This window comes from Lissotriton helveticus, chromosome 7, assembly GCF_964261635.1.
Source record: "Lissotriton helveticus chromosome 7, aLisHel1.1, whole genome shotgun sequence".
Lineage (NCBI taxonomy): Eukaryota > Metazoa > Chordata > Amphibia > Caudata > Salamandridae > Lissotriton > Lissotriton helveticus.
In genome coordinates, this window is record NC_136068.1 from 497,720,272 (window position 1) to 497,744,509 (window position 24,238).

The window sequence follows — 24,238 nt, forward strand, 5'->3', positions numbered from 1 at the left end:
ATTACTTCCTCAGATCCAGAAATGACAAGAAAGAAGATAAGAAGGACTGAAGAGCCGTGCAGAGCTAACAAGAGGACGAAGCCCACTGACTTGGCCCTAGCCCCGTCTCCCCTCGAACCTGCTCCTGCGAAACCCCAGTGTGTCCTGCAGCCAGCAACCTCAAAAACCATGCAGGACCTGCCTGCCTTCACCTCCAAAGACTGCTTCTCCCGTGAACACCGGATTTGTTCAACTGCAACCTCTGGCAGCCGGAGATCGCGAATCCAGCCCACTCTGCACCCGCCAAACCCGGCCCGAGCAGAAAAACACCACGAGGAGGTCTCCCCGGCGATTATGACCCAAGATCCGGAGATCCCAGTCCAGCCTCAAGACCCCAGCTGATGCCTGCAGCCTCAATACAGAGGACCTCCTCTACCGCGACCAAGAGTGGGTAAGACATTCCGACACCAAAAGGCACCCCTGAACCCGACGCCCCACGGTCTTGTGTGCCACAACAAATGGTGCCTAGCCAACCCAAAACATCCCAACTTATTCCTCGAAGTGGTGGTCGCACCCAGAAGGTCTTCGTCCCAGAGCCTGCAGTGTTTCTTTCGACCGGAGTCTCTCCATTGAAAACACCAGGGCACCAGACCTTGAAACAGTACCCTGCACCCGGCCGCCCTAGTGCCACTGAGGGTGCTACTTTGTTTTCCCTATTTGTCCTGAGTTAAAGTCCAGGAGCTTTACTCCCACAACTCAGTGGCCTGCTTGCCAGCAGCCAAAAACCGAAGGCCCCCTATACCCCATTGGATAACACTGGGCCTCAACACTCTACACCCAGCCGCCCTAGTGCCGCTGAGGGTGTAACAAGAGTGCATCACTGACCCTGGGGGCCCATGAGTCTAACCCCTGAACCTCACCTCCCACAGTCGATAACTTACCTTTGAACCGATAATCTATTTTTCCTCCATAGGATAACATTGACAATTTTCTTCCAAAAAGTTTTTAAGTGCGGAGTTTTAAAATCTAAAAATATTCTTTAAAAATCGCACGAATAACCAAAACTTATTTACTTACCTGTTTGCAGGACATGTCCCAGGGCTGAATCTAGGTATCCAGCACGGAGTTAGAAAAGTAACGTAATAAGTAACTTACACGTAATTTACTAAAAAAGCCTATTCATATCAATGTACTGTATTTGCTAAGTATTGCAACCTACTGCATCCCCTGTAAATCAAACAAAGTACAATTCCTATTGCATTTTCAAACTGTTCTACATTCAGCAACTTATTACTGTAAAGTATTTAATGTATACCTGTGCCAGGTTTGCTTAGTTCTAAAAATAAAACAACAGTATATGTTTAATACAAAAACAATTGGCCTAGAGTTCAGTTCTTAAGTGTGTGAATTCATTTGCTGACTGAGAGTGTACATCAAATGCTTGACACCATTCTCTGATACTGCCTTACTGCTCGGCCACTCTACCACAAAGGGAGAGTAAGGTTCTATCTAACTTTAACCTCTGCCTTCCTCTGGGGTCACCTGGACTCTATTCACACTATCCCTAATTTTGGTGTAGTATATATAGAGCCAGTTTCCTACAACCACACTCCTCAATTCTGGGAGGTCCCTCTTTTTGGCAAATCTACGATTAACTGTGCGTAAGTTCAAAAGGAATCAAGATGCTGGAACGACACAGGTGACCAAAGCATGAATGTTACGCTCAGAATCTGCATACTGAGGCCCATCATCATGTCCATGTCTTTGATCATGCACAGGTAAGGAACCTAGGGAACCTGAAAGTTTATGGGGAGGAGGGTTCAGAGTGTTACATGGCTTCCACTGCTCTAACTTTCATGACAATTTGTAGCAGGTAACCCAGTGCTCTCCCTAGGCCCTCAAGCAGAAGGATCACATCCACTATGTTCGTAGATAGAGTAGAGCAATGCAGAAGGGACATAATTAAACTACCATGCCTTATAGGGCTGCCTCCTTTACAAACTGCGTGATGACCTTGGGGCGCATTAGCAGACTGGGGAGTTTGGGTACTTGGTAGGACAGTTTATTGCACATAAGTCTTGTTCATGGACAGACAGAGCGGGACCCATGACATATCGTCAAGCAGTGTACGCGGGCTAAGATTACAGAGACACACTGTGACGGACCTTGAACTACGTGGAAAGTGAGTGCAGTTGGCTCACGGGCAGACAGTCAGATGAGACTAGATTGTGGGATGGGGCTCGTGGTCACAAGGGATGGAGTTCAGAGAGCATGGGGACACTGCTTGGAATACAGGGTTTGTGAGGATGGATTATGGAACTCAATGCTTGGTGCTGATAAAATACTGTGTGCCAGGCATCATGAGTTCAAGTCCTGGCAAAGCACCCTCATCCTTCTATCCTTCCACAGCCTGGTAGCGATGAACTATTAATTGGGCAAATATAACATTTGTTATTCACAATAAATAGACACAGAAGTACAGTTGCAGTGTCATTTAAAAGAAGAAGTTATTACAATTGAATGCAAGAAACTTACAGTGCCTTGGACGAATCGAGAGTGAGCGCCCTTTGTCGCTCCCCTTTTCTAGTAACAATTATATCCACAGCTAAGAGAGATGATTCGGCTCGCGATGTGTACACCAAGTCGACCCCCCTCAAAACATGTGCTATGCCCCTCAGAAAATTGCCCACGACAACATAGCTGATTCCAGCTACTTTAAGCTGCCACCCTCCTATTTCCTCCCTGTTTAAACTGATTAATATAGCCTCTCAATGCAAAAATGTCTCACTGTGAGAAATATGAGATTGCAGTACAGTGCTGAGATGAGTTTGATATCCAGCTAGCACTCCAGAACATCCCAAATAAAGTAACTGTTACAAAATAGTCTCTGGGCACTTAAAGCCTACTCGTTTAAGCTAAACAGGTTGGTGAATAGTTGACATAACGCATAAAGATGCACACTAGTGTATATGTTGGAGTAAAAATGTAATCGTTTAAAACACGGTTTTCCTTTATATGGTGCTGCCGAGTTAAATCATCAAAGAAACTTCAACACATTGAAGAAGTTGACAATGTTTCGGAGGAAGGCAATACATGCATTCTGAAAATGAAGTAAAAAGTCAGAGTATCTAAAAACCTACAGAGCATTATAAACATAGGCAGCATCAATATAAAACGTTTGCAAACATCTCTTTTTAAAAATACTATTTGCATTCTCAGAAAACATGTACACTATATATTTGCATTTTGTTAACTGGGAATTACTGAAAAAACACAGAAACTGTGTGAATATTTGCAAACTACAAAGATGAGGTTATTAAAAGAAACCCAATTGTGAATCCCACAGACTATCATGTGTAACAGCACCGGGGGTGGGGTGAGCAGTAACAAAAGTCACCAACGGATTAGAAATATGAAAAGCCCTTATATTCAGCAGCAAATTCTACAAATGTATACATGCATAGTGTGCTGAGAGAGTTTCTGATCCTATTTCTAAAAGTACTATACTCTGTTACATTATATTAACTCTTGTGCATAACACATGTTAGTACATTAGAATGCTGAGAGCTCCACTGAAGACAATGAATTGGCTCAGAGCTTGTACTGGCTGGTAAAAGCCTTCTACTCGTCCCTTCCGATCTTAGTCTTTCAATTTCTTTCTTTTTAATTAGGAACATTCTACCCCCAAGTGGTGGAATGGTCCAATAGCCTTATAGTCATTCTGCCTCGGGCTATACCAGTTGTTAAAGGCCCTCTGCCTCGTCTTAGGTCCTCGCCTGCGACTCAGGTCATTAACTAGGGTTCAGGGCCTTTAACAACCGGTATAGACCTCGGCAGTGGGCTGCAAGGCCATAATACGGAAGGATCTGATTCCAAGTACAGTGAATTACACTATCAGCTGTTGTGAGTGGTTAATTCTGTGAAATTATATGATATTCAAGATGCCATCCTACGAATGAAGTGGGAGAGATCATGCCACCAACGAGCAAACATTTAAATCTGATTAAACTTGGATAATAATGTTCATTATGTGTGGAACTAATAGCACAGGTATAATCTGAGGAGTTGGGGCATGCAGAAACTATGAGAAGCTCACGGTGCATAACAAATAAATACATAAAATCTTTGACTGGCTGCGGGGGTGGTTCAAAGGTGTGGAGAACAAAAAGCAACATACCTTGTTGGTACTTTTTTGGCCCACATATGCACATATAATATATGGTCCAAATTTCTCCGCTTAGATGACGATTAGAAATGATTTTACTTCATTTATAAAGAACAGCGTGTAAGTATTTTGTTGGCTTTTTCTCCTAAAAATATTTGGTGCATCTACACCCTTAATCCATTGTGGAAACTGTTTTATTTGATTTTTCAAACACCCTATAAGTAGTTTTGTTGGACTCTCACTTACAGATGCCTGTATTAAAAGTATCTTGTCACTCCCATCTCTACACACAGTTAACTGATGGCTTAACATTTTCTTATTTGATATATATATATATATCATTGATTGTTGACATAACATAAATGCAAAATGGTAGGCTCAGTCAACAACACCTCCGTCAAGGCCCCAAGTTGTACGCAACCTGCAATACCTGTGTGTGTTGATTCTGAGTTATTGACTTACCGCTACCTCTTCTACATCCAGTACAGATCTAGACACAATAGATTCTGTTAAAAAATTATATGAGTGGCTACAAGAAGCTTTTTATATACAAATAGCACTAAAACGACACAACAGACCAAAAAAACAAGAACCTTGGAGAAATAAAGAGATAGAGGAGATAAAACAACGAATTAGAAAGCTGCAACGTGCCTGGCTCAAAATAAACACCAATCAAGACCAATCAAGACAAACTTCGCCTACAGAAAATTAACAGACTATACAAGTCCAATATAAAAAACGCTAAGATAATGCACTATTCAGACACAATTCAAAATGCTAAATGTGCAAATAAAGAATTGTATAAAATTCTCAATGAATTTCATAAACCGAATTGCCTAGAAGGAGCTCATCCCATTACTCAAGATTTCACAGACCAACTGGCAAATCATTATACGGCCAAAGCAGACATGTTGGACTCATAGTTAAAACAAAAACAAAGCACCAGCACGACCCTTTCCAAAACAACAATCCAAGAAAACTCTAACCCAGCCCCTCCGTTCCTTCCAACACATTTCACACGATGAATTTATGGACTTAGTCAAATCAAGCAGGCCTGCCAGCAGCCCTTCTGACCTGTGTCCACCGCAAACCTTCAAGACAATTCTTCTAACAATCTCTGCTGTCACAACAGTAAGAAGAATCCTCAACAATTGCCTAACTACTGGAAAATTTCCAGAAGAACTCAAAAAGCCATACATACACCCATTACTGAAGAAAGAAAACTTGGACCGCTGAACCCTGATACTACAAACTGATTACAAGTGGACTTTTCCTGGGCAAACTGATAGAAAGAGCAGCATTCGCCCAGACGTCACAATTCATTGAAGATAATTCCATACTTACAGACTTCCAAATGGCATTCCGTCCAAGAAGAGGCAAATAATCTACCCTCGTGGCCATCTGGGATGACCTGAAGAACACAGATGATCGCAACGGGGTTGCTGCGCTACTTCTCTTGGACCTCTCGCCTGCCGTTGACACGGTTGATCATGACACTCTGATACAAAGACTCTACAAAGCCGGCATGAAGGGGACTGCTCTAAACTCGATCACATCCTATCTTCGTACCAGAATTAATGTCATCCATATGCCCCCCCCTTTCTCATCCAAACCATACTTCACGAAAGCAGGGGTCTCTCAAGGCTCTATCATCTCGCCTATTCTTTTCATCATCTACAGGAAGAAATTACCAGCACTGATCAATCAATTTCACCTCACGTGCTATAACTAGACAGATGACACGCAAATACTCCTTCAAATGGAATGCCCCAAAGACATTAGAAAGTTGCTTAATTTCAGCTCTCTGAGAGACGTGGATCAGTGGATGACCCCATACCACTATGATCCCCAAAATAACCATTTCTAGACTCTTTTCTACTCTACCCCTCCTTGCATCATCTCATACCTCTTTGCTCTTCAGATCTCCCAAAGCCTTTCTAATCCATTCCCTGACTCTTCCCCCTTCAACTCCCTTTTACACATGCCAAGCCTCCTACTGGTACGAGCTAAAAAACATTCTAAATCCTTCCCCCTTCTACTCCTCCACTAGCCTTTTCAATCCAGATAACCAACTAACACGTTCACCACTCAAATTACTTTCATATTTCACTATGCTAATTCCCCACTACTCCTTTATGGGTTCTGGAGTAATGTGCTACTTGCTGAAAAAGCGCTTTAACACCTCATAAGGGTTAACAAGCACTATATAAATGCAAAGTTTTTTCCTTCTTCTATCCCTCCACATGCGTGCCAATATTGTACCCCTGGCTGGTTGGGCAGACCAAGAGGTGACCGGCAGGGCATGCAATCAGTTGGATAAAATTAAGAGAGTGGGCTAGGGAGGTACATGGAGATGCTGTGACATGCTTGGGCTACATGCTTAGGAAGTGTGAGATTATCAGTGTAAGGAGCATCTGGAACATGGATGTGGGTCAGTAAACAATTCAAATACATTGAGGATGGGGATGGCTATGTCTTGGGCCTGTCCAAACCATTCACAAAGAAGGCTCAGGGTAAAATACATGTTTGGGGATCCAGACTTAAAAAGAAAGGATAGACCTTCTCCTTAAATTTGGGAAGGAAGGTGAAGATGTGGCACATGTTGGCTGCATTGTAGAAAGACAGCTGCCCTTCATAGTCCAGGTAAACTCGAATTCTCTGTGGGGCTGGATCTGGTTTTAGGGGTATCAGTGGGTTTTCAAAAGCCTGGTACTCAGTTAGGACCATGCCTACAGCCCAGATCCCGTCTTGCGGCCGGAGTTTGATCTCTTTGGTGCACTTGACTGATTCTCTGGCAATCCCTATAGCCCACCCTCTGCTGCCAGTGGTCGGCACTTTCACCTCCCAGTAGTGCCTGCCCTGTGTAAAACCATCCTTTCCCAAGACAAAGGGAGTAGCACCCTTGGCATCTCTGTCTGCAGCTTGCTGCTTGGAAAATGTGTTTGCCACGGTCTTCCCATTGTCGGACAGGCGCAGGTCTGGGTGGGCTGAGTCCAAGCAGATGTCCACTCGAGAGAAACGGGCTAGAAGAGGGAAACACAGGAAGAAATTGAGAACTCTGCATGATGTGGGTTATTGATCCTCATAATCATCTACTGAGGTTCCCTGAAGCTATAAACAAACAATATTACAACAGAATCACTGCCCGTGTTGAAGCTGTGTTATGCATATTTTTATTGAGAAAAAGTATTTTTAGCTTACTTTGCAATTTCAATGGTTTCAATGGTTCAGAATACAAGTTGAGACATGAACCATGTCAAAGCCCTTGAATTCAATGATTGGCTCTTAAATAAAATATAACCAAAGCAATGACATGAGCCTCCATGAGGGGCTTCTCAAAGCACTAAGCACACCACTTGTAACCAGGGTATAGAAGAAATGGCAGTTTCGAAGGATATCACCAGTGCTTAATTTGTGGTGCCCAAAGCTCTGCTCAGAAGCCTAAGGCCGGAGTTATTAAATGTCAGTGCCAAAGACCAAGGCCATGTAGTCTTCAATCCAACTCATGACTCTCTAATCTACCACCAGACTTTCACTGCCCCTTCATTTCACTCTTGCAGGTTCCTGCTTCACCGATCTGGGACCATTTTTTCACCTTTCTCCTTTTTCACTCTTCGTATACTTTTCCTGCTCTTGTGAAATGTCTAATGTGGGGAAATGAGTGCCACTGTCGCCACCGCCTCCCCACCCCAGCAACCACCGGCTCAAATTAAGTATTGGATATAACCAAGAGCTTACTCAGACTTAGCCGGTATGGACAGAGGCAACAAAGGATATTATGACATGATGCTTCAAGAAGTACTTTTCTAAAGCACTGAAACCATGGCTCTGGGGAAAGGGCTTCCTAGAGCACTTAAGAAATAGCTAAAAAAGTAAAAACTTAGCCATTGCACTGTACCACAGTCCTTCTTCAGTAAGGTCTTTGTTAGACCTGGCACCACTGGCGTGGGTCTCCCTTCCATTTTCCGCTTTTGTCTCCTCTGTGTTTGCTGGTGTTAGATGCTCTGGGCGCTGTGCCACTGCTATTCAGTGCCACAGCGCGAACGCTTCCTATTGTAAATTGACTGTATGAATTGGTATAATCCTAATTGACCCAAGGAACATGATAGGAAAGACAAATTTAGTATGGCCGAGCTCTGAATATTAAGGTGCATCTTTTAGTGAAGATTATTTTTGTATTCTGTGGTTGATAATACCACTTTTCGAAAGTGGGTATTTTCTTGCCTAGGCCTTCCAGTGTGCTCAGCTATGTGTATTGGCTGTCTGGTTTTGGAGTGACAGGGCAGGCTGAGCCCGACCTGGATTGAATAGAGAGATCTGCAGTTGGAGTATGGGGAGGGGTGACCCTTTGATCTGAGCAGGGCTGTGCCTGGCAAGGTTAATGATGGCTCCACCTCCCACTGTGCGTCTGATAGCAGACCCCCTCTTCCTGAAAGGCAGGATGCAACCTTGTGAACAAAGTGCTCCAGGACGACACCAATCTGGTTCTGGCTGGGTTCAGTGATTTGTGACTTTTTGAGAACAAAGACTTTTGGGGTATAAAGATCTGTGCTAAAACCCCTACACGGTGTGTTACTTCTGGATGTCAAGACGAACCTCTGTCTGTGTAACTAGAGGGAAAAGACTTTGAAACTTTCATCCATCTTGCTGAAGCAACTACTCAAGGGCCTGATTTAAGCTTGCCTCCTGTTGAAGTCTCAGGGATATTAGACTTCACCCATCAGCCGTCTGTATTCCTATTTGAGGCGAATTCTACTCGCAGGTAAAGCCTCTGTTGAGAATTCCAGAGCCTCTTGTTCTACTGCGGGGAATGCAGGCTGAAAGTCATCGTATCGCTAGTGTGGGCCACTGCAGCTGAGGAGCTGTTGCCGCTGAGTGCCCGCATTTACCGTCCTACGAGAATCATCGCTATTGCAATTGGGGGCCGCTGCAGCTGAGGAGCTGTGCCGCTGAGTGCCCGCACTAGTCACCACTTCGAGGATCTTGTTATCACCTGCGTGTGATGCTGGGTGCCCGCCTTTAAGCCCCGTCCCAGGATTATTGTGAGTGCACACCGCAGACCGCTACAGCAGAGAGCTGTGGCCGCTGCGAGTCCACCTGTCACCACTGCTGCTTCCTTGTGAGGCTGTGTGCCGTGTCCCTTTAGATCTCAGGTACATTGTGCATCACTGGGTCGCGTGGACCCCGGCCTCAAACTAAGTTGATTCCACACGCTTTTTGAGCGCCTCTATTGCTTTTGAAGTGAATCTGTAATTATGTGTACTGTGGTTTCTTGAGTGCTTTTACACCTCATGTTCAGTCTATATAAAGATAAAAAAAAATCTATAACTGCTTGTGGTGTCCGTTTGTAGCGTCTTCCGTGCGTTATTGTGTATGGTCATAAATGCTTCACACACTGCCTCTGAGAAAGGCCTGTCTGCTTGTGCTACATTACCACAGGGTTGAGTAGGGGTTATCAAAAGGTGTAGCCCCCTTACTTTGACTTAGGAAGAAGGATCCCTATTTGGACCTCGGCGCCAGCCGCTGCCAACTAGTGATCCCCATTTCTAATTGACTTCATGAAGGCACTGAAGCCATGGATCCTAACCTGACGGGCCCCAGATAGGGCTTATGACCAAAGAATTCACTAAGCTAACCAAGATAAATCTCTTCAGAAAGACTTCTGAAGAACTAACATCACTGATTTCAAAGGCATTGAGGACTTGGTTACTCAGAATGGACTTAACCAAGACATTAACGGCATGGCACTACACAAAGAATGTAATGACTACTGTTTGCCCTCACTTTGGACTGTAGAATTGAACATTTGTTTTTTCTTCATCCAGAGCACAAAAATAAATGACAATAACTTTCTTAGGACCTTGCATTGTGGGGTGATTGATTCTCTAAGCTATTGGTCATGTGGTGAATGTAATGATGCCTCTGACCTTGCAAAAGATGTACATCAAGAGTGCGTCTTGGCAGTTGAATGCTTGCTTGCAATCCACAGGGAAGGATATGCCAAAAATCAGCTTAACTGCAGCCCTGGAATTATTTTACACTGACAATGCTGTCTTGCTCTCACATACCCCTATTGGCCTGAGGACCTTAATTCAAAACTTTGCGCCGTTCATTAACAATTTTGATTTAGAGACAAACATCGAAAGAAAAAAAATATGAATTGGTGTGTGACACAAAGTCAAGCAAGATATGCCATATTATCCGGGGAGACTAAGGAGGTAAACATTTTCCGTTATCTGGGGATAATTTTTGACTCACATTGCACATGGTTGCCCTGTACGTCTAAAGAAAGCTAGCGTATTAATAATTCAGTGGGGGAACCATTTGATTTTGCTAGGAGGATGAGTAACAAACCTATTCGGACCCTCACTAAAGTTTTTGAATGCAAATGCCTACTTTTTTTACCTATTCGGCTCGGATTTGGGGTTATCGTGATGTTTTCAACCTACAAACCGAGGACGACCGATTTTGTAGGCAATTACTTGGGGTACCACCATCCACACCTCATTTTTTCTTGCACAAGGATTGGGCATAATATTGTGGTAGATCACCTAAAGCTTGCACCATTAATGCTCTGGGTCTCAATTTGAGTTAATAAAAATGCTACCCTTAATCAAGCCATTATTTCGGACTGTCTGGCATGTGATAAGGGTCACATGATTGCATGGCTCAAGAATATTGAGTTTACTACCAAAGCCATATGCAGCTATGACCTGTTTGTGCCCCTCATTCTCTAGTGAAGGCAGTCATAATTATGACAAAAAATATACATCTCATTTTGTAACACTTCCAGGCAAAAGAAGGAAATTAGGAAACCATTGATGCAGGATTATGCTATTGTCCAAATTGCTAATAACCTTGAATGTTATTTGACTTGGGTTAAGAACCAGTGGGAAAGACTGCTTTTGTCAATATTTCAGATGGGGACTATAAGGTCCCAGCTATGTTTCCCGCTGGCCAAAATGATGTTGTGTCAGCCCTGCTCTGCCTTGTGACAAAGGCTTCAGTTCAAGCTTTCTCCCACTTTGTCTTCTTTTGTTAATATCACAAATTCTTTACCAAGAATTTTTTAAAACCTGTTCCTAAACCATATAGTTTTTACCAGTATATATCGGCTTGAATTTTGTTGTATTTTTGTGCATGTTGCCCAATCAAACTTGTTTGTCTCCATGTAAGAAGTTTTTCTTAAAATCTACAATACGCAAACAAAACCAGTTGAATTTCTGAATCTTTTTTATTGTTTTTAATTGTTCTGCTGTATAAGAGATTATAATTTATTTTCCTACAGCCAATCTTAACAATGATATATTAGAGAGAAAACCTCCTGAAGATTGTGCCTTATACAGGACAATTTCGCTATTAAACATTTAAGTAAAAATATTAGCAAAACTGCTGGCCACCAGGCTGCTCCAGGTGATAAAGTTATTAATCCACCCCAATCAATCAGGCTTTATGCCTGGGCGCAACACCTTACAAACTGAGCCGTCTATATGGAATTTTGGTACACGCCAATAGGCTCCGTGAAGATGCTGGGCGCTCATGTGGCCTTTGACACCACTGAGTGGCCTTACATGTTTATGTCTTTTATACACTGCTCCACTGGCCTAGGTGACGGTGGTACATCCTCTGCATTTCATCTGGGGTGCGGCACAAAACAGGTTTGCCCACTCCCCCACTCATATTTTCTCTACTTCTGGAGCCGTAGCGGCTTGGATCAGGCAGGACCACCTGATCCGAAGACTAAAATGGAAGGAGGACAGTATCTCACTTTACGCGTATGACATCCTGCTGTATATATCTGACAAAGTCCCTACCCTAATAATGCACATCCTTACTCTGTTCCAATGCTACGCGGGTTATACCACCAATTAGGATAAACCCTTCATTTACCTTCTGGGCGAAGAAGCCCCATGATGGCCCGAGACTGCACGGCCAAAGTCATGGCTGGAGGGTTCCGTTATGTAGGAATCTACATTACAGTGGATCCAGAGGTTTTCTTTGAAAGAAACCTGGAGCCACCTCTGGCACACCTCTGAGGAGATATACAACATTGGAGGACCCTGCCTGTGTCCCATTTGGGGAAGGCCACCCAATTTAAAATTATGGCACTGCCCGCTTTCTATGTGCACTTCACAACACACCTTGCCTGGCCCACCTACTTTCAGGCTGTTGATAAGGAAAACTGCATGCAACTCTAGCATATCTACCAGCATGCATTGCCTTAAAAGAGCTGAAAAGGGGATGGTATGATGGCGTCATCGCCCTCCCCAACATACAAAAGTACTACTGGGCAGCTCAACTTATCACAATTAATCAGTGGGCCCATCTCCAAGAAGAGGAAGTGGCATATCGTCTAGACAGGCAGGCCATGCATCCAGGGTGTACCTCAAGGCTATATAGCGTACTTCACGCCCCTAATCGTTTCAGATCTCTACAGCAATCACGCTTACTCTCTGGCACACAGCGTTCCATGCCTTATGCTAGCGAGGGAACCTTACATTGGCTACTCCCCTCTGGGATAACGTGTAGCTAGGGATCCTGGGAAAGCAGCCGGGATTTGACAAATGGGATCTCAGTGGTCTCTCCAAGGTGGGCAACCTGTGGAGACGGTGGGGGTCATCCCATTTGCGGAGCTACAACAAGATTATAAAATGGCACCCACAGAGACATATAGGTACTTGTAAATCCGTCACGTGCTCCAGGCAGTGTACCCAAAGGGAGTGAAGCTCCCATAGTCCTCCCAGTGGAGGATCAGCTCCTCAATGAACATATGCCTAAGGAAGCGATTTCCCTCATGTATCGTACATTGCTCCAAAAATCACCAGGCACCCTAATTAGGCTACAGGAGCAGTGGGACAGAGATCTAGAGGGGATAGAAGTCGATGAATGGTTGGAAGCATTGGAATCCCCACGAGAAGTGGCTATTAGAGACAGGTTCCACCTTGTACAATTAGAAATCCTACATTGCAGCTATTTTGCATGCACCACCATGGCAAGGATGAGGAGGGTGTCAACCCCACTGTGTCACAGTGGTTTCAACCAAGAGGGGACGTTTTTCCACATGATCTGGGGTTGCCCTGCCTTTCACCACTACTGGAACTCTGTGGTTGCATGCCTGAATAAGGTGTGTGGGGGCAGTTTGGAGGGCTTCACAAAGTGGACCATGGATCGCCGCCGCATTGAGCAGATTTACATGACATTGGGGTTGATAGTGGAGAAGCACCATATTACACGTGAGTGGAGGGTGGACTAGTTGCCCCATCTGAGTGCCTGGAGAAAAGATATGGATTGGTGCATGTTGGCAGAGAGGGATGTTTATGAAGGAAGGGGCTGTCCAAACACTATGGACCAAAATATGTGGGAAGCGAACGGTTTCCAAGATGGAATTTGTACCGTGACCGATCCCATAGACTCAGGTGTTCTTCGCTGGGTACAACCTATTGGCGATAGGGCCGGATGTCTTCCCGCAGGGACAGGGTGAGGGATGGGGAGAGTCTCAGACTTTAATATACTTCAGCAGATTCATGATTGTACTGTGATGCTACAATGTTTACTATTTAATACTCCTGTATTATTATTTGTTTCCACAATAAAAAGATTTCACAACAATGCGATATTTGTTTTATGTGCTTTCGTGATAGTTTTTAAAACTAGAACATTTTACTCTGACCTCCATATCTATCAACTTTGATATGCCCCAGGGATCCACCTATTTTTACATATTTTATCAAGTCACTACTTCATCTAATTAATCTAGACATCGTTAACTCTCATTCCAATGTGGATGGCACCAAAGAACAAGGTAATTACCTTTGTTAATGCTCTTTCTGGTGGATTTTCTAACTGTGCATACATCACAGAATACTCCCCAAGAATGAGACTGGATCCGGAAACTTTCTATATCAGTGCTCCTGTTCACCACTTGATGGTGCTGTGCAGCTGCACACTTCACTCAACACTGCCATGGAAGTAAAGGAGCCGCACAAGCACGTCTAGACTCCGACGCCAGTTTCCTACCATTTTTAGGTCTAGCCTAGGCAGCACGTGTGTGGTCTCTTCGAGACATGTGTCTAGAAGAACAACATGCGCTTGAAGCACCTCCCATGTTTCAATTGGTTCCGGTTAATGCCCTTTGTAAATGGCTGCTTCTCATTGGTGAATATTGTTAATTCATCCTTCCTTTTGCTGTTACAGACCCTCCCAGCAGACTGCGCCTGTTACATGTGTTCTTCCTTTATTTTTAAACTTATGTTGGTTTGTGGCACTATTTTCTATTTTGTTTGCCTCTAGAGCGTACTCCCGCCGGGGCAGCAGAGAGCAGCACAGGAGGTTGAGGGAGAGCGGGGCAGCTTTGCCAGCAAACACTGCGTAATCCAATGTGTGAATCTAACTTCAACTTTTCACTTTTGCAGTTCTCATCCAGCTGTTATGTTGTAGGCACGAGGTGTGTTTTCTTTAATCAACACGGTGCACGCTGCGCTTCATCACAGAACATGGGGCCGCCAGACAGAGGAGCATACTTGAGATCAGCCCTAGTTTGCCCTGTTCACAGAAGTTGCCACAGCTTCTCGCAGTCGCGGAAGGGCCACTGTTGCCCTCGGGCCTCTGCGCTGTGAAGCGAAGGGAGCTTTTAATATTTCTGTTCTCCTCTGCATGGAGCTATTCCCCTGATAGCCTGTTATTCACTGTTCATGATATATAGGCCTGGGCCCCCATCGGGGGTGGGAATATGGCTGAAGCGTAGATTCGTGTTCACCGCAGGTAGCTCCCACAAATGTGCCCATGTGTGGTCATCTGCCGGACTCTGGGACCCTGGCAGCAGGTCAGCAGCCATGCCGCAGGGCGGAGGCACTTTGCCGTAGGGCGCTGCTCCTAAATGGTGGGAGGGGGGCTCTTGGATTTATGGGCATGCCCTGCTTCGGTTTAGACAACTCTGTAGTCTGCCCTCTCTGAAGCAGTCGGTGAGAGAGTTTGCTAGATGATATGTGCAGGGCTCTGCGTGCAACCTGCAGGTCGCTGATTTACATCACGAGGGGGGCTAACTCTGCATTTCATCCTTCAGGGATGGATAAAGTGAGTGCTGATGGTAATCGGACCGCCTTTGAAAGTCAAGCATCATGGAAATAAATGTTATACAACTATCGGTTATTCATGTGAGTAATACTTTTCTAAATGCCTCAAATTAATCCTGCTGACACCGAGCTATACAGATGACCAACCCTGCAATTTTCATCATCACAGCTAATATTAACAGTCTTCTCTGAGCTGTCTCGCTCCATACAGTGCAGGCATCGACTGCTTCTATTAGTTACGGTTTGAAAAATACAATGCTCCAAACGTACACGTTTCCTGCAGACTCCTTGCTGAGTTTTTTTCCCCCTTTTTAATCTCCCCTGGCTCTTGGGAGTATTATCTTCATGATTTTCCTCATTCTTGGCTGTCGTAGGGAGAGGTGGGGGCATGGGGCTCTGCCGCGACACTGCAGCGATTCCAGGGGTCCCAAAGCCTACCATATTCAGGGACGGAATTCCGCTTATATGTAAAGGCGGTACAAAAGGGGGTGGCATATAAAGGCAGCATAATTTGAAGAAAAAATACTCAATATAGGTGACGTAGTTTATGTGTATGTTTTCATTTTTTCCAAAAGGATTTTGCATTGTAGAACGTGGTTGTTTAAAAATGCCCTTGTTTTAGTAAAGAGCTACGGCCCTTTTAGCTAATGGTTTATCAGAATTATAGATTGTTTGGTCATGCTGCTGAATGAAGACATTTTATGCCAAGCAGCATGTAACTTAATATACATACAAAAAATCAATACCCACCAGAACTGAAATAGATGAAGTCAGTAAATACAACTCTAGATGAACCAAGGATGGCAACCCAATGCATTCAACTCACAGAGCAATTTTTGTTATTGGTGGTGTAGCTTATGTGTATGTAAATTAAACTTTGGCCAAACCAAGGACAGCAACTTAATTGCCTTAAAACAGTAAGAGCAGTGATGTGCCGCTGGCTATAAAAGCAAATGGGAAGTTACTGTAAGTGGGTATCTCAGTAAGAATAATGCGGACAAACTTATTTCCACGTTTGAGTCTCCGCACTGGCCCACTACCCAGTAATTATTACTGCTACAGCAGCTTTCAGTTGAGTGTTTCTATAATGCCTAAATGCAGCTGAATTGCACTTTAAATGCGCTTTGCACTTTAAATGCGCTTTAAATGCATTTTATGCTAGAAAGCATGTAACTTAATATACATAGAAATGCACAATAGCCACCAGAACTAACATAGATGAAGTCAGTAAACAAAACTCTCTGATTAAAGGTTGTACTGGTGTAAGCTTTTCTCTTAGTCTGTAGAAGTGATCAGGGAAAGTGCTTATCTGGGCAAGAAGGTCATCAGAGCATAAGTATATGCGTCTTCTATAAAACTACTTTCATTGATCAGGTCACGAAACAGCAGTGTTAAATGCTTGCAAACAAAAAGCAAAAGTAAAAAAAAGTTGCAATTTACGACGCCAATAGCTCTAATTTAAAGACACTGCACATGCTTATTTCTTTTTGCAGCCTTAGACATGGAGTGTAAACAACTGTTGGTACTATTGTGCTGACCCTTAACTAGGGAGTTTGGGCCACTCCACAGCACGAGGAAGCAAGAGGGGGTTTGAGGAATTTGTTCTTAGATACAGAGCATTAACAAAGATAATCGTTTTGTCCTTCTGAAGGATACTTTTGACTAGATTCCTCACCTTTGAACAGATACCAAAGCAGTATCTTCCCAAGGAGGAGGGTCTGTGGTGTGGACTCAGACCAAAAAGTCTTTCAGGACCAAACTGCTGTCAAGGCAGTAGTTCTTTGTGAACATGTGCACTAGCGTCCACGTCGCAACCGTGCACATGTCACGGACAGGCTCTAAGCGTGCCAATACAGTGGCAGCAACCTTAGCCCTGGTTGAAGGGGGTATCACACCTTCTGGAAGCTGCTTTTTGGCCAGTATATAGGAGATCTTATTGCAGAGAACTATCCACCTCAACATGGCCTTCTACACAGCTTTCCCTTTCTCTGCGCCAGGGAACGCCACAAGAAGTTGATGGTCCTCTTGGTGGTCCTTGGCACGATCAATGTAAAACATAAAGCCCTCTTGGGGCCCAACAGACTGAGTGTCTCCTCCTCTTCTGAGGGGGAGCACACAGGCAGAGTGATGAATTGCTGCATGTAGAAGACAGTTATAACTTGTGGTGAGAATGAAGCTCAATTCCTCACCACTAACTTATCCGGGAAACAGGTTGGGTAGGGCGGTTGCATCGAAAGTGCCTGGAGATTACTCAAAAGATGAGCTGACATGATTGCAATGAGGAAGACTATCGTTAAAGTTAGAAGACACAGCGAATAGCTCTACATTCAGTTCTGCTGGCGTACACATGAAAAATGTCAGAACCAAGCTAAGCTCCCATTTTGGCACCACAAATAGTTTGGGAGGCAACATGTGTCCGACCTTTAATACATCACATCACACAAGGTGTTTTAAACTAGGTTGGCTGGTCTGGCAAGCATAAGGCCGCTAAAATGGACACTAAATATTAATGGAACCCATTGCAAGACCTTGCTGGGCCAGAGATATAACAAACAAAAGGTCGTCTGACAATTCTGCATGTAAGAGATTGGTTCTGTGGAAACCACCCAGAGCTACACATTTGTCCCAGAACCTGGTATAAACGGATTTTGCCGAAGAAAGCCTAGCAGCAAGGATGACACCCAGCACTTTAGGCAGCAGATAAAACATAGTCAGTTGCTATTGTGCAGTCTCCACACATGTAGGTGTAGATTACGCAGAAGTGGGTTAAGGATCCTACCCTGTTGATGCGACAGGAGGTCAACACGAAGTAGTACCCTGATAGGAAGACAGATGCTCATACCCAGAAGGTCTAGGTACCACACCCAGAAGGTCTGGGTACCACACCCTCCTGATCCAAGTGGAGCCACTAGGATGAGTTGTGCTCTGTTATTCCTGATCTACTTAATAATTCGGGGCAGGAGAAGCAGGGTTGGGAAGGTGCAATAGTCCGGTGGACCATTCCAGCTGTTATACATCCCCCAGAGAGCATTATTATTCTTGTGGAAATTCTAAGATGTAAAACCTTTGACATCGCAGGTTGAGCACTGTATGTGGCAAAACAATCAGCCATAGTTCACCCCACTATTTGAAGACAGCCAGCACCATTCCTTCTTGGGATACAGACCTACGTCCTCTGAGACCTGAATGGCATCAGTAAGACAGACTTGAAGCAGGGTCCACTGGAACTTCAAAATTCATAGCAGAGCCTGCATATATCACCTTGCATAGCTGAGGATGCAGGAGGTTCAGGCCAAGAAGCCTCAGAGCTGCTTTCACTGTGATCCATGGCCAAGCATGAAACATTGGGCTCACATCCTGAATATACTGGGCTGATGACGATGAATGGAAAGCCTTGAATCCACTGTGTCCAGGATACCCCTAATGAATAGAAGCCTCTGAGAGAGAGTCATGTGAGACTTTGGCTTGTTGGTAGTGAACCCAAAAGACGTAAAAAGATTAGCAGATGTGGCAAGCCCTTCTGGCACTGCCTTGAGAGAACTCGGTGATGTGTTACACTGGTTGGTTCGGCTGTTTCTGTCTGCATGGCAGTTATTTGGAAACGTCTAGAATGCCATATCTCTACTGTCCTTAAATTGCTCCAAGGAGCGGAGTCTAGATGGATGTCTCCTGTCTATTTCTTCGCTCTCAGCCTGGACGCTCTAATTAAAGCGGTCACCGAGGACGCTGCGGGGACCGACCAGAAGCAGAATACCAGACCCACATTGGAAGCATGTCATCAGGGACAGGGGGGCCTAGCTCGCTGCTCTTAAGGTGTTCTGAGGCTAGGCCGTCAACATTGCAGCTGAGACAAGATGCACTGTGGCGTACAGGGCTGAGACACCAGAGGAAGTCTAACCGGTACCTGGAGTATGGAGATGGCTGCGCCAATTAGTCTTCGTTCAGGTGTTGTGTTGTCCCCGAGGAGGAAGAAGAGAAAGGCTTCAAGTGGCCCCTGAGCAGTGGAGCACCTCCAAGACCTGCTAAGAGTGGAATATGTGGAGGAAGGTATCGCGGAAGGCTGCACCAGGACAGCTGCTCGGGACATCTTAACTGCCAATAGGCCTGGGATATGGTGTATGCACAGCAAAGTGATTTGAAAGCCAGGCAATAAAATGCAGAGGAGAGCGGGCATACTAGAGCCTTAGGGCTTGGCAGCCAAGGACAACAAGAGACAGCACTTGCGTAACGAGAGGGAAGCAGGTAAAAGACCTAAGACATGTGATGAGCTGGGACTGCAAATAAAGGGCCCATCACTCCTAGTACCCTCAGAGAAGGGTGGATGTCTCTGGTCGCCACACATGCTCTAGAAATGTGGGGGATTCTACAATTTGTGAAAGCCTGGACTGTTGATTCAGCTTGCACCAAGACCCTTAGACAAGATGGTGTCCTTCAAAGGAAAGAAAGAGACTAAACTAAAGGATATGCTGACACAAGCAGGGTCTCACTAATTAAAACAGTTAGCAAATGCAGATTTCCCTCTGGAAACACCTGAGCGGACAAGAGTATCCACGTAGACAGAGCCATCCCTTACAAGGCTATTCATAGAGGACTTGTGTTGAGGTATATGCGATGACACTGCAAGCCTGAATGGGGACATATCGAAAGACATTCAAGATATTAAACAAAAAAAAGCAGCCATTGGCCAAAGAGCGGATGATCTAGAAACCACCTTGGATCATAGAGAGGAGGAATTGGAAGCAATGAAGGACCAGATTTAGGTCTTGCAGCTCCTCCTCGAATACCTTGAAAACCTTTCAAGGCATCAGAACATCAGAATCCAAGGAGTACCAAGAAATGCAAAGGAGGCCATCCAGATCATCGCACTGCAATTAAAACATGTATGTTGGGTTCTCAGGAAGACACCATGTTGGGCCCGGCACTGGTTGCTGACACTGCAGCTCCAGAGGAGAAAGGGAAGGCAATATATATTGGTGACAAGCCACTCTATCACACAGCTGGGGTGGGGAATCCTATCACCGAAGATGGTCACCCACATCAACACATTTACATGGCGACCATGTAAGATGGCTGGACAAGAATGACTGAAAACCCATATAAATGCCATGCATAATGAGTGTCAACTGGAGAAGTGAGCGCAAGCCCGCACAAGAAAACACCCACAAAAATGAAAGAGGAAACAAGAACTGCTGCCTCACCGTATGGAACAGAAAGCCGATGAGGTGTTGAATTTCCATAAGTGAATAAGGTAGATCCAATTTTGGTAAAGGAATACTCATTGAGGCTACTGAAGTAGGGTTCACAAACGATATGTATATGTGGAAAGAGCTGCAATCCTTGCTCACTTCCAGTGCTCACCATTGGTTTTCCCCATTTTGATGTACATTTTATTTTCCCCTCTACCCTTCCAGTGCTCCAGGTTACTCTCTCCCTTTCGGGTCACACTGTGTTACTCTGCTTTGTCCAGTGGACACTTTAAGACATATTTCTTCCAAAGGACTTCTTAAATTAGTTGGCCAGGTCAAACAAATATTTGAAGAACCTTGGCTCGCCCTTGTATTGTGTGTGTGTAGAGCAAAACTTCCAGGCAAGTGCTGTGGAGTCCAAAAATCAAACAACTAAAAAAAACAAAGTTTTAAGAACATAAGAAGATAAAGAACAGAGAATATTTAGGAAAAAACATTTATTAGATAAAGAACCAAAAAACAATTGGTGAAGAGCATTAGCGAAGCCAATAGGATTGATACTCTCACTTGGGTGTTGATAAAAACAACAAAAAATGACAGCTGCAATGCAAAACATTTAAAAAAGGATTGCCTCCTGTGAAAGATAGAGAATTAACATAAAAAAATTCAATTGTTGTACAAAGACCCACTCACGTATCAGGATGTGTCATTTGCACATGGGTATCCAATTAATGATGCGACCCATTTAATAACAGCTTTGATAACAAATTGTTAATTTGTAGCGGTACGGAAATCTACCATTGTAATGAATTTTCATTAGGTAGGTCACAACTTGTGACTTCCTGTGATTGGCTGTGAATGCAGTGTTGGTGGCTTATGAGGGAAACCAGTTCCGGTTAAAATATGATTTACAAAGGTTCATGCCTAGTTGAAATACCAACGTGAAGGGCATGAAAAACCTTTTATTGATTTATCCAGAGGTTTATGAACACATTATGCTAACAGACACATGCACAAAGAGAAAAAAAACAGAAGTCATAAAGAGCACTTTCCTCCATCTACTTTAAAGATAAAACAATGCTCCCTCCTTAGTACCACCATGTCTCATTTTGTAACCTCCCATGACAACACCCCCTGTCACATGTGTTGTTACTCAGTAGGTTTTAATTGCAGCTTCCGAGCACTATTTTCTCAAATAGCTCCTAGGTAGGACAACTCTCTCCTAACGCTTTTTTAAAAGGTATTTTTATAGCACGGACACCAAACGTATTTGCAATGCAATAGTTCTGCATTTGCACAAGTTTGAGCTATATGCGCTGTAAACGACAATGCCTTTTATTTATCTGTTTTAAAAACACCACATGAATTAAAGGCGTTGTCATTTACAATGCCAATAGCGCAAACTCTCGTAAATTCGAGACCGACTGCATTGCAAAAGCTTGTTGTAGATAATAAATGGATGTCAAATCGTCCGGCAGGACTAGGACAACATTGTGGGATAGGTGAGGAAGGAAAGCCTTTAGGGCCAAGATCGCGTGAAACTCCAAGTAGTTGATGTGTAGGGAGTGATATTTGGCATCCCACAGACCTTGTACTGTAAGGTCTTGTACGTGGGCATCCAAACTACTCATCTCCAATGAGTATGTGGTGAGGCGAGGTGAGGTGAGGCACAGGGTCCAGAAAAGGCTGCCCCTGTAGCAGGTTGTTGGTGTTCCACCATTGCAGAGAACAGTGAGTGTGGCGGTCTATCAACACTGGATCTTCGAGGTGACCCTGTGATTGAGATCACTGGCAAGCTAGACATTGCTGTAGGGGATGCAAATGTAACCTCACGTGGGGAACTGTGGCAATGCAAGAGGTCATCATTCCTAGCAGACACACCGCAGTCTGAACTGTGAGAGGTGTGTTAGGGTGGAAGTGTGAGTTACCTGAAAGTTCTGAACTTGAGTATGATTAGGATAGGCAAATCCTAACTGTGTGTTGATGATTTCTGCTAAGTACGGTTCAATTTGGACACATTGAAGGTGAGACTTATGGACATTTATTTAAAACCCAGGCTGTGAAGTATATCTGCTGTCAATTGAGTGTACTGTTGGTAGGTACTGGCTTTAATGAGCCAATCCCCCTAGTAGGGTCATTTGTGAACATTGTGTCATCTTAGATGTGCTGCCACTACTATCAAACATTTTGTGAACACCTGAGGTGCTGTGGTCACTCCAAAAGGTGGAACTTTGAATTGGTAATGTTTGCCTGCTATGAAAACATTTAGGTATTTGCGGTGTGGAAGTTTGATAAATTCCTCCATCAAGCAGGAATGAAGAATGCAGGCTTTGGAATGGATGACTCTAACCAAGCAAAGGACAGGTCAAAGTCAAAAGCAAGTGGACCATTCCCAGGGAGGATGACCAAGAAGGTAGCATTCACACAAATCTCAGTTTTCCTTGAGCCTCCTCCTCTCTCACAGACCGGTTTCTGGTACAAGATCAACATTAGGAGCAAATTGGAAAGACGTCTAGAACACAGAAGACTCCAATTGTGTAGCTGCTCTCTCCTCTTCCTCCACCTGTATTAGCATTTAACATCACTGACAAATAACTACTTCTCCAAAGGTTCAATGGCACCGGAATCCAGGGTGATGTTCTCCAGTGGATTAAGATCTATCCATCAGAAAGAGTCCAAATCATCACCCTCTCCCATTTCTGCGTACCATCATTGTCCACCAAAGTGGGTAAAAATTATTGATCCCTTATGAAGTAGTGTCTATGTTTCACACTTCCTGAAATCAACAATTTCATGCTTACTTAGTACAAAGGCAGAACGCGGGTCATATTAAATGGAAATCATGAGATCTTGATTCGTCAGTTCTCACCTGTAGTTCAACTTCTCATATAGAGTGGAACTTCCATAAGGAGCTTTAAAAATATGCCCCCATCAACACCTGGCTTCGTGAAATAAGATACCTCAAAAACCTCTACACAAGTAAAGACTATTGGTCTAATCGTGAATTTCAACGTTTTGCTCCAGCCACAAGTTAACCAAGTCATCAGTGTGGATTCTACAATATGAGGGTCTTAACAAAGATCTTTCATCACACTGGACTCTCCCAAAGGGGATGGCATTGAGAGCCTCTGCTATGCAAATTAGCTCTTTTTTTGGGCTCCCAAGACACCTGAGCAGCAAACTACAATAGATCATGAATGCTGCAATAAGTCAAATGGTAAATTGAGCAGGTTGGACCACATCACGGTTACCATCAAAGCATTACATCTACTTCTAGTGGCTAGGTGATTCTCACTTGTAGGTCCCTGCAACATGCACCTGACGATCCAAGACCAGGACCCTTCTTTTTTACAATCTAGACCCCAGTTCTATAACCAAAGGGGGATCTCAGATCCAGACAGACTCAATTTCTGATCTTCCCATCTTTTAGGAAAACTCGATTGGGTGCTTTTCATTGTCTGTACAGACATGCACGTTCTGGAATACACTTCCAAAGTAAATAAAGACAAACAACCAACTGGAATTTAGAACAAGCATTGAAAATGCAATAGGTCTTGCCTTTGATTAAGTTAAAGCCATTTGCTTTGCTAATGGTATTGTATTAAGCTCTGCATTATTTAGTGTAGAATTATGACCAGTCCCCAAAAAACAACAATGCTAATAAATGGCATATTACGCTCTGTGCATCCGCCTACGTTATCTAAATATACAGTATTGGTGTTGGATTGAGGCAACGTTTATAATGCAGTCAGGGAGATGTAGTCTGGCGGCAAGAATATCCCACTTTCGAATACAGGAGGGATGCCAGCGCTTTAGAGACAGGAAGGGTACGTTAT

The 24,238-nt window shown here is 44.1% G+C and overlaps 1 protein-coding gene across 4 annotated transcripts in view; it reads right to left on the reverse strand.

Moving 5' to 3' along the window:
- Nucleotides 1-2,947: 2,947 nt before the first annotated feature.
- LOC144768675 (butyrophilin subfamily 2 member A1-like) overlaps nt 2,948-24,238 on the reverse strand; it is a 440,529-nt gene continuing 419,238 nt past the window's right edge. For all 4 annotated transcript variants that reach the window (XM_078652502.1, XM_078652499.1, XM_078652500.1 and 1 more), the window contains one exon: nt 2,948-7,167. In XM_078652502.1, the coding sequence (XP_078508628.1) occupies nt 6,653-7,167 (515 nt within the window). In that variant the 3' untranslated portion in view covers nt 2,948-6,652. The remainder of the gene's footprint in view (nt 7,168-24,238) is intronic.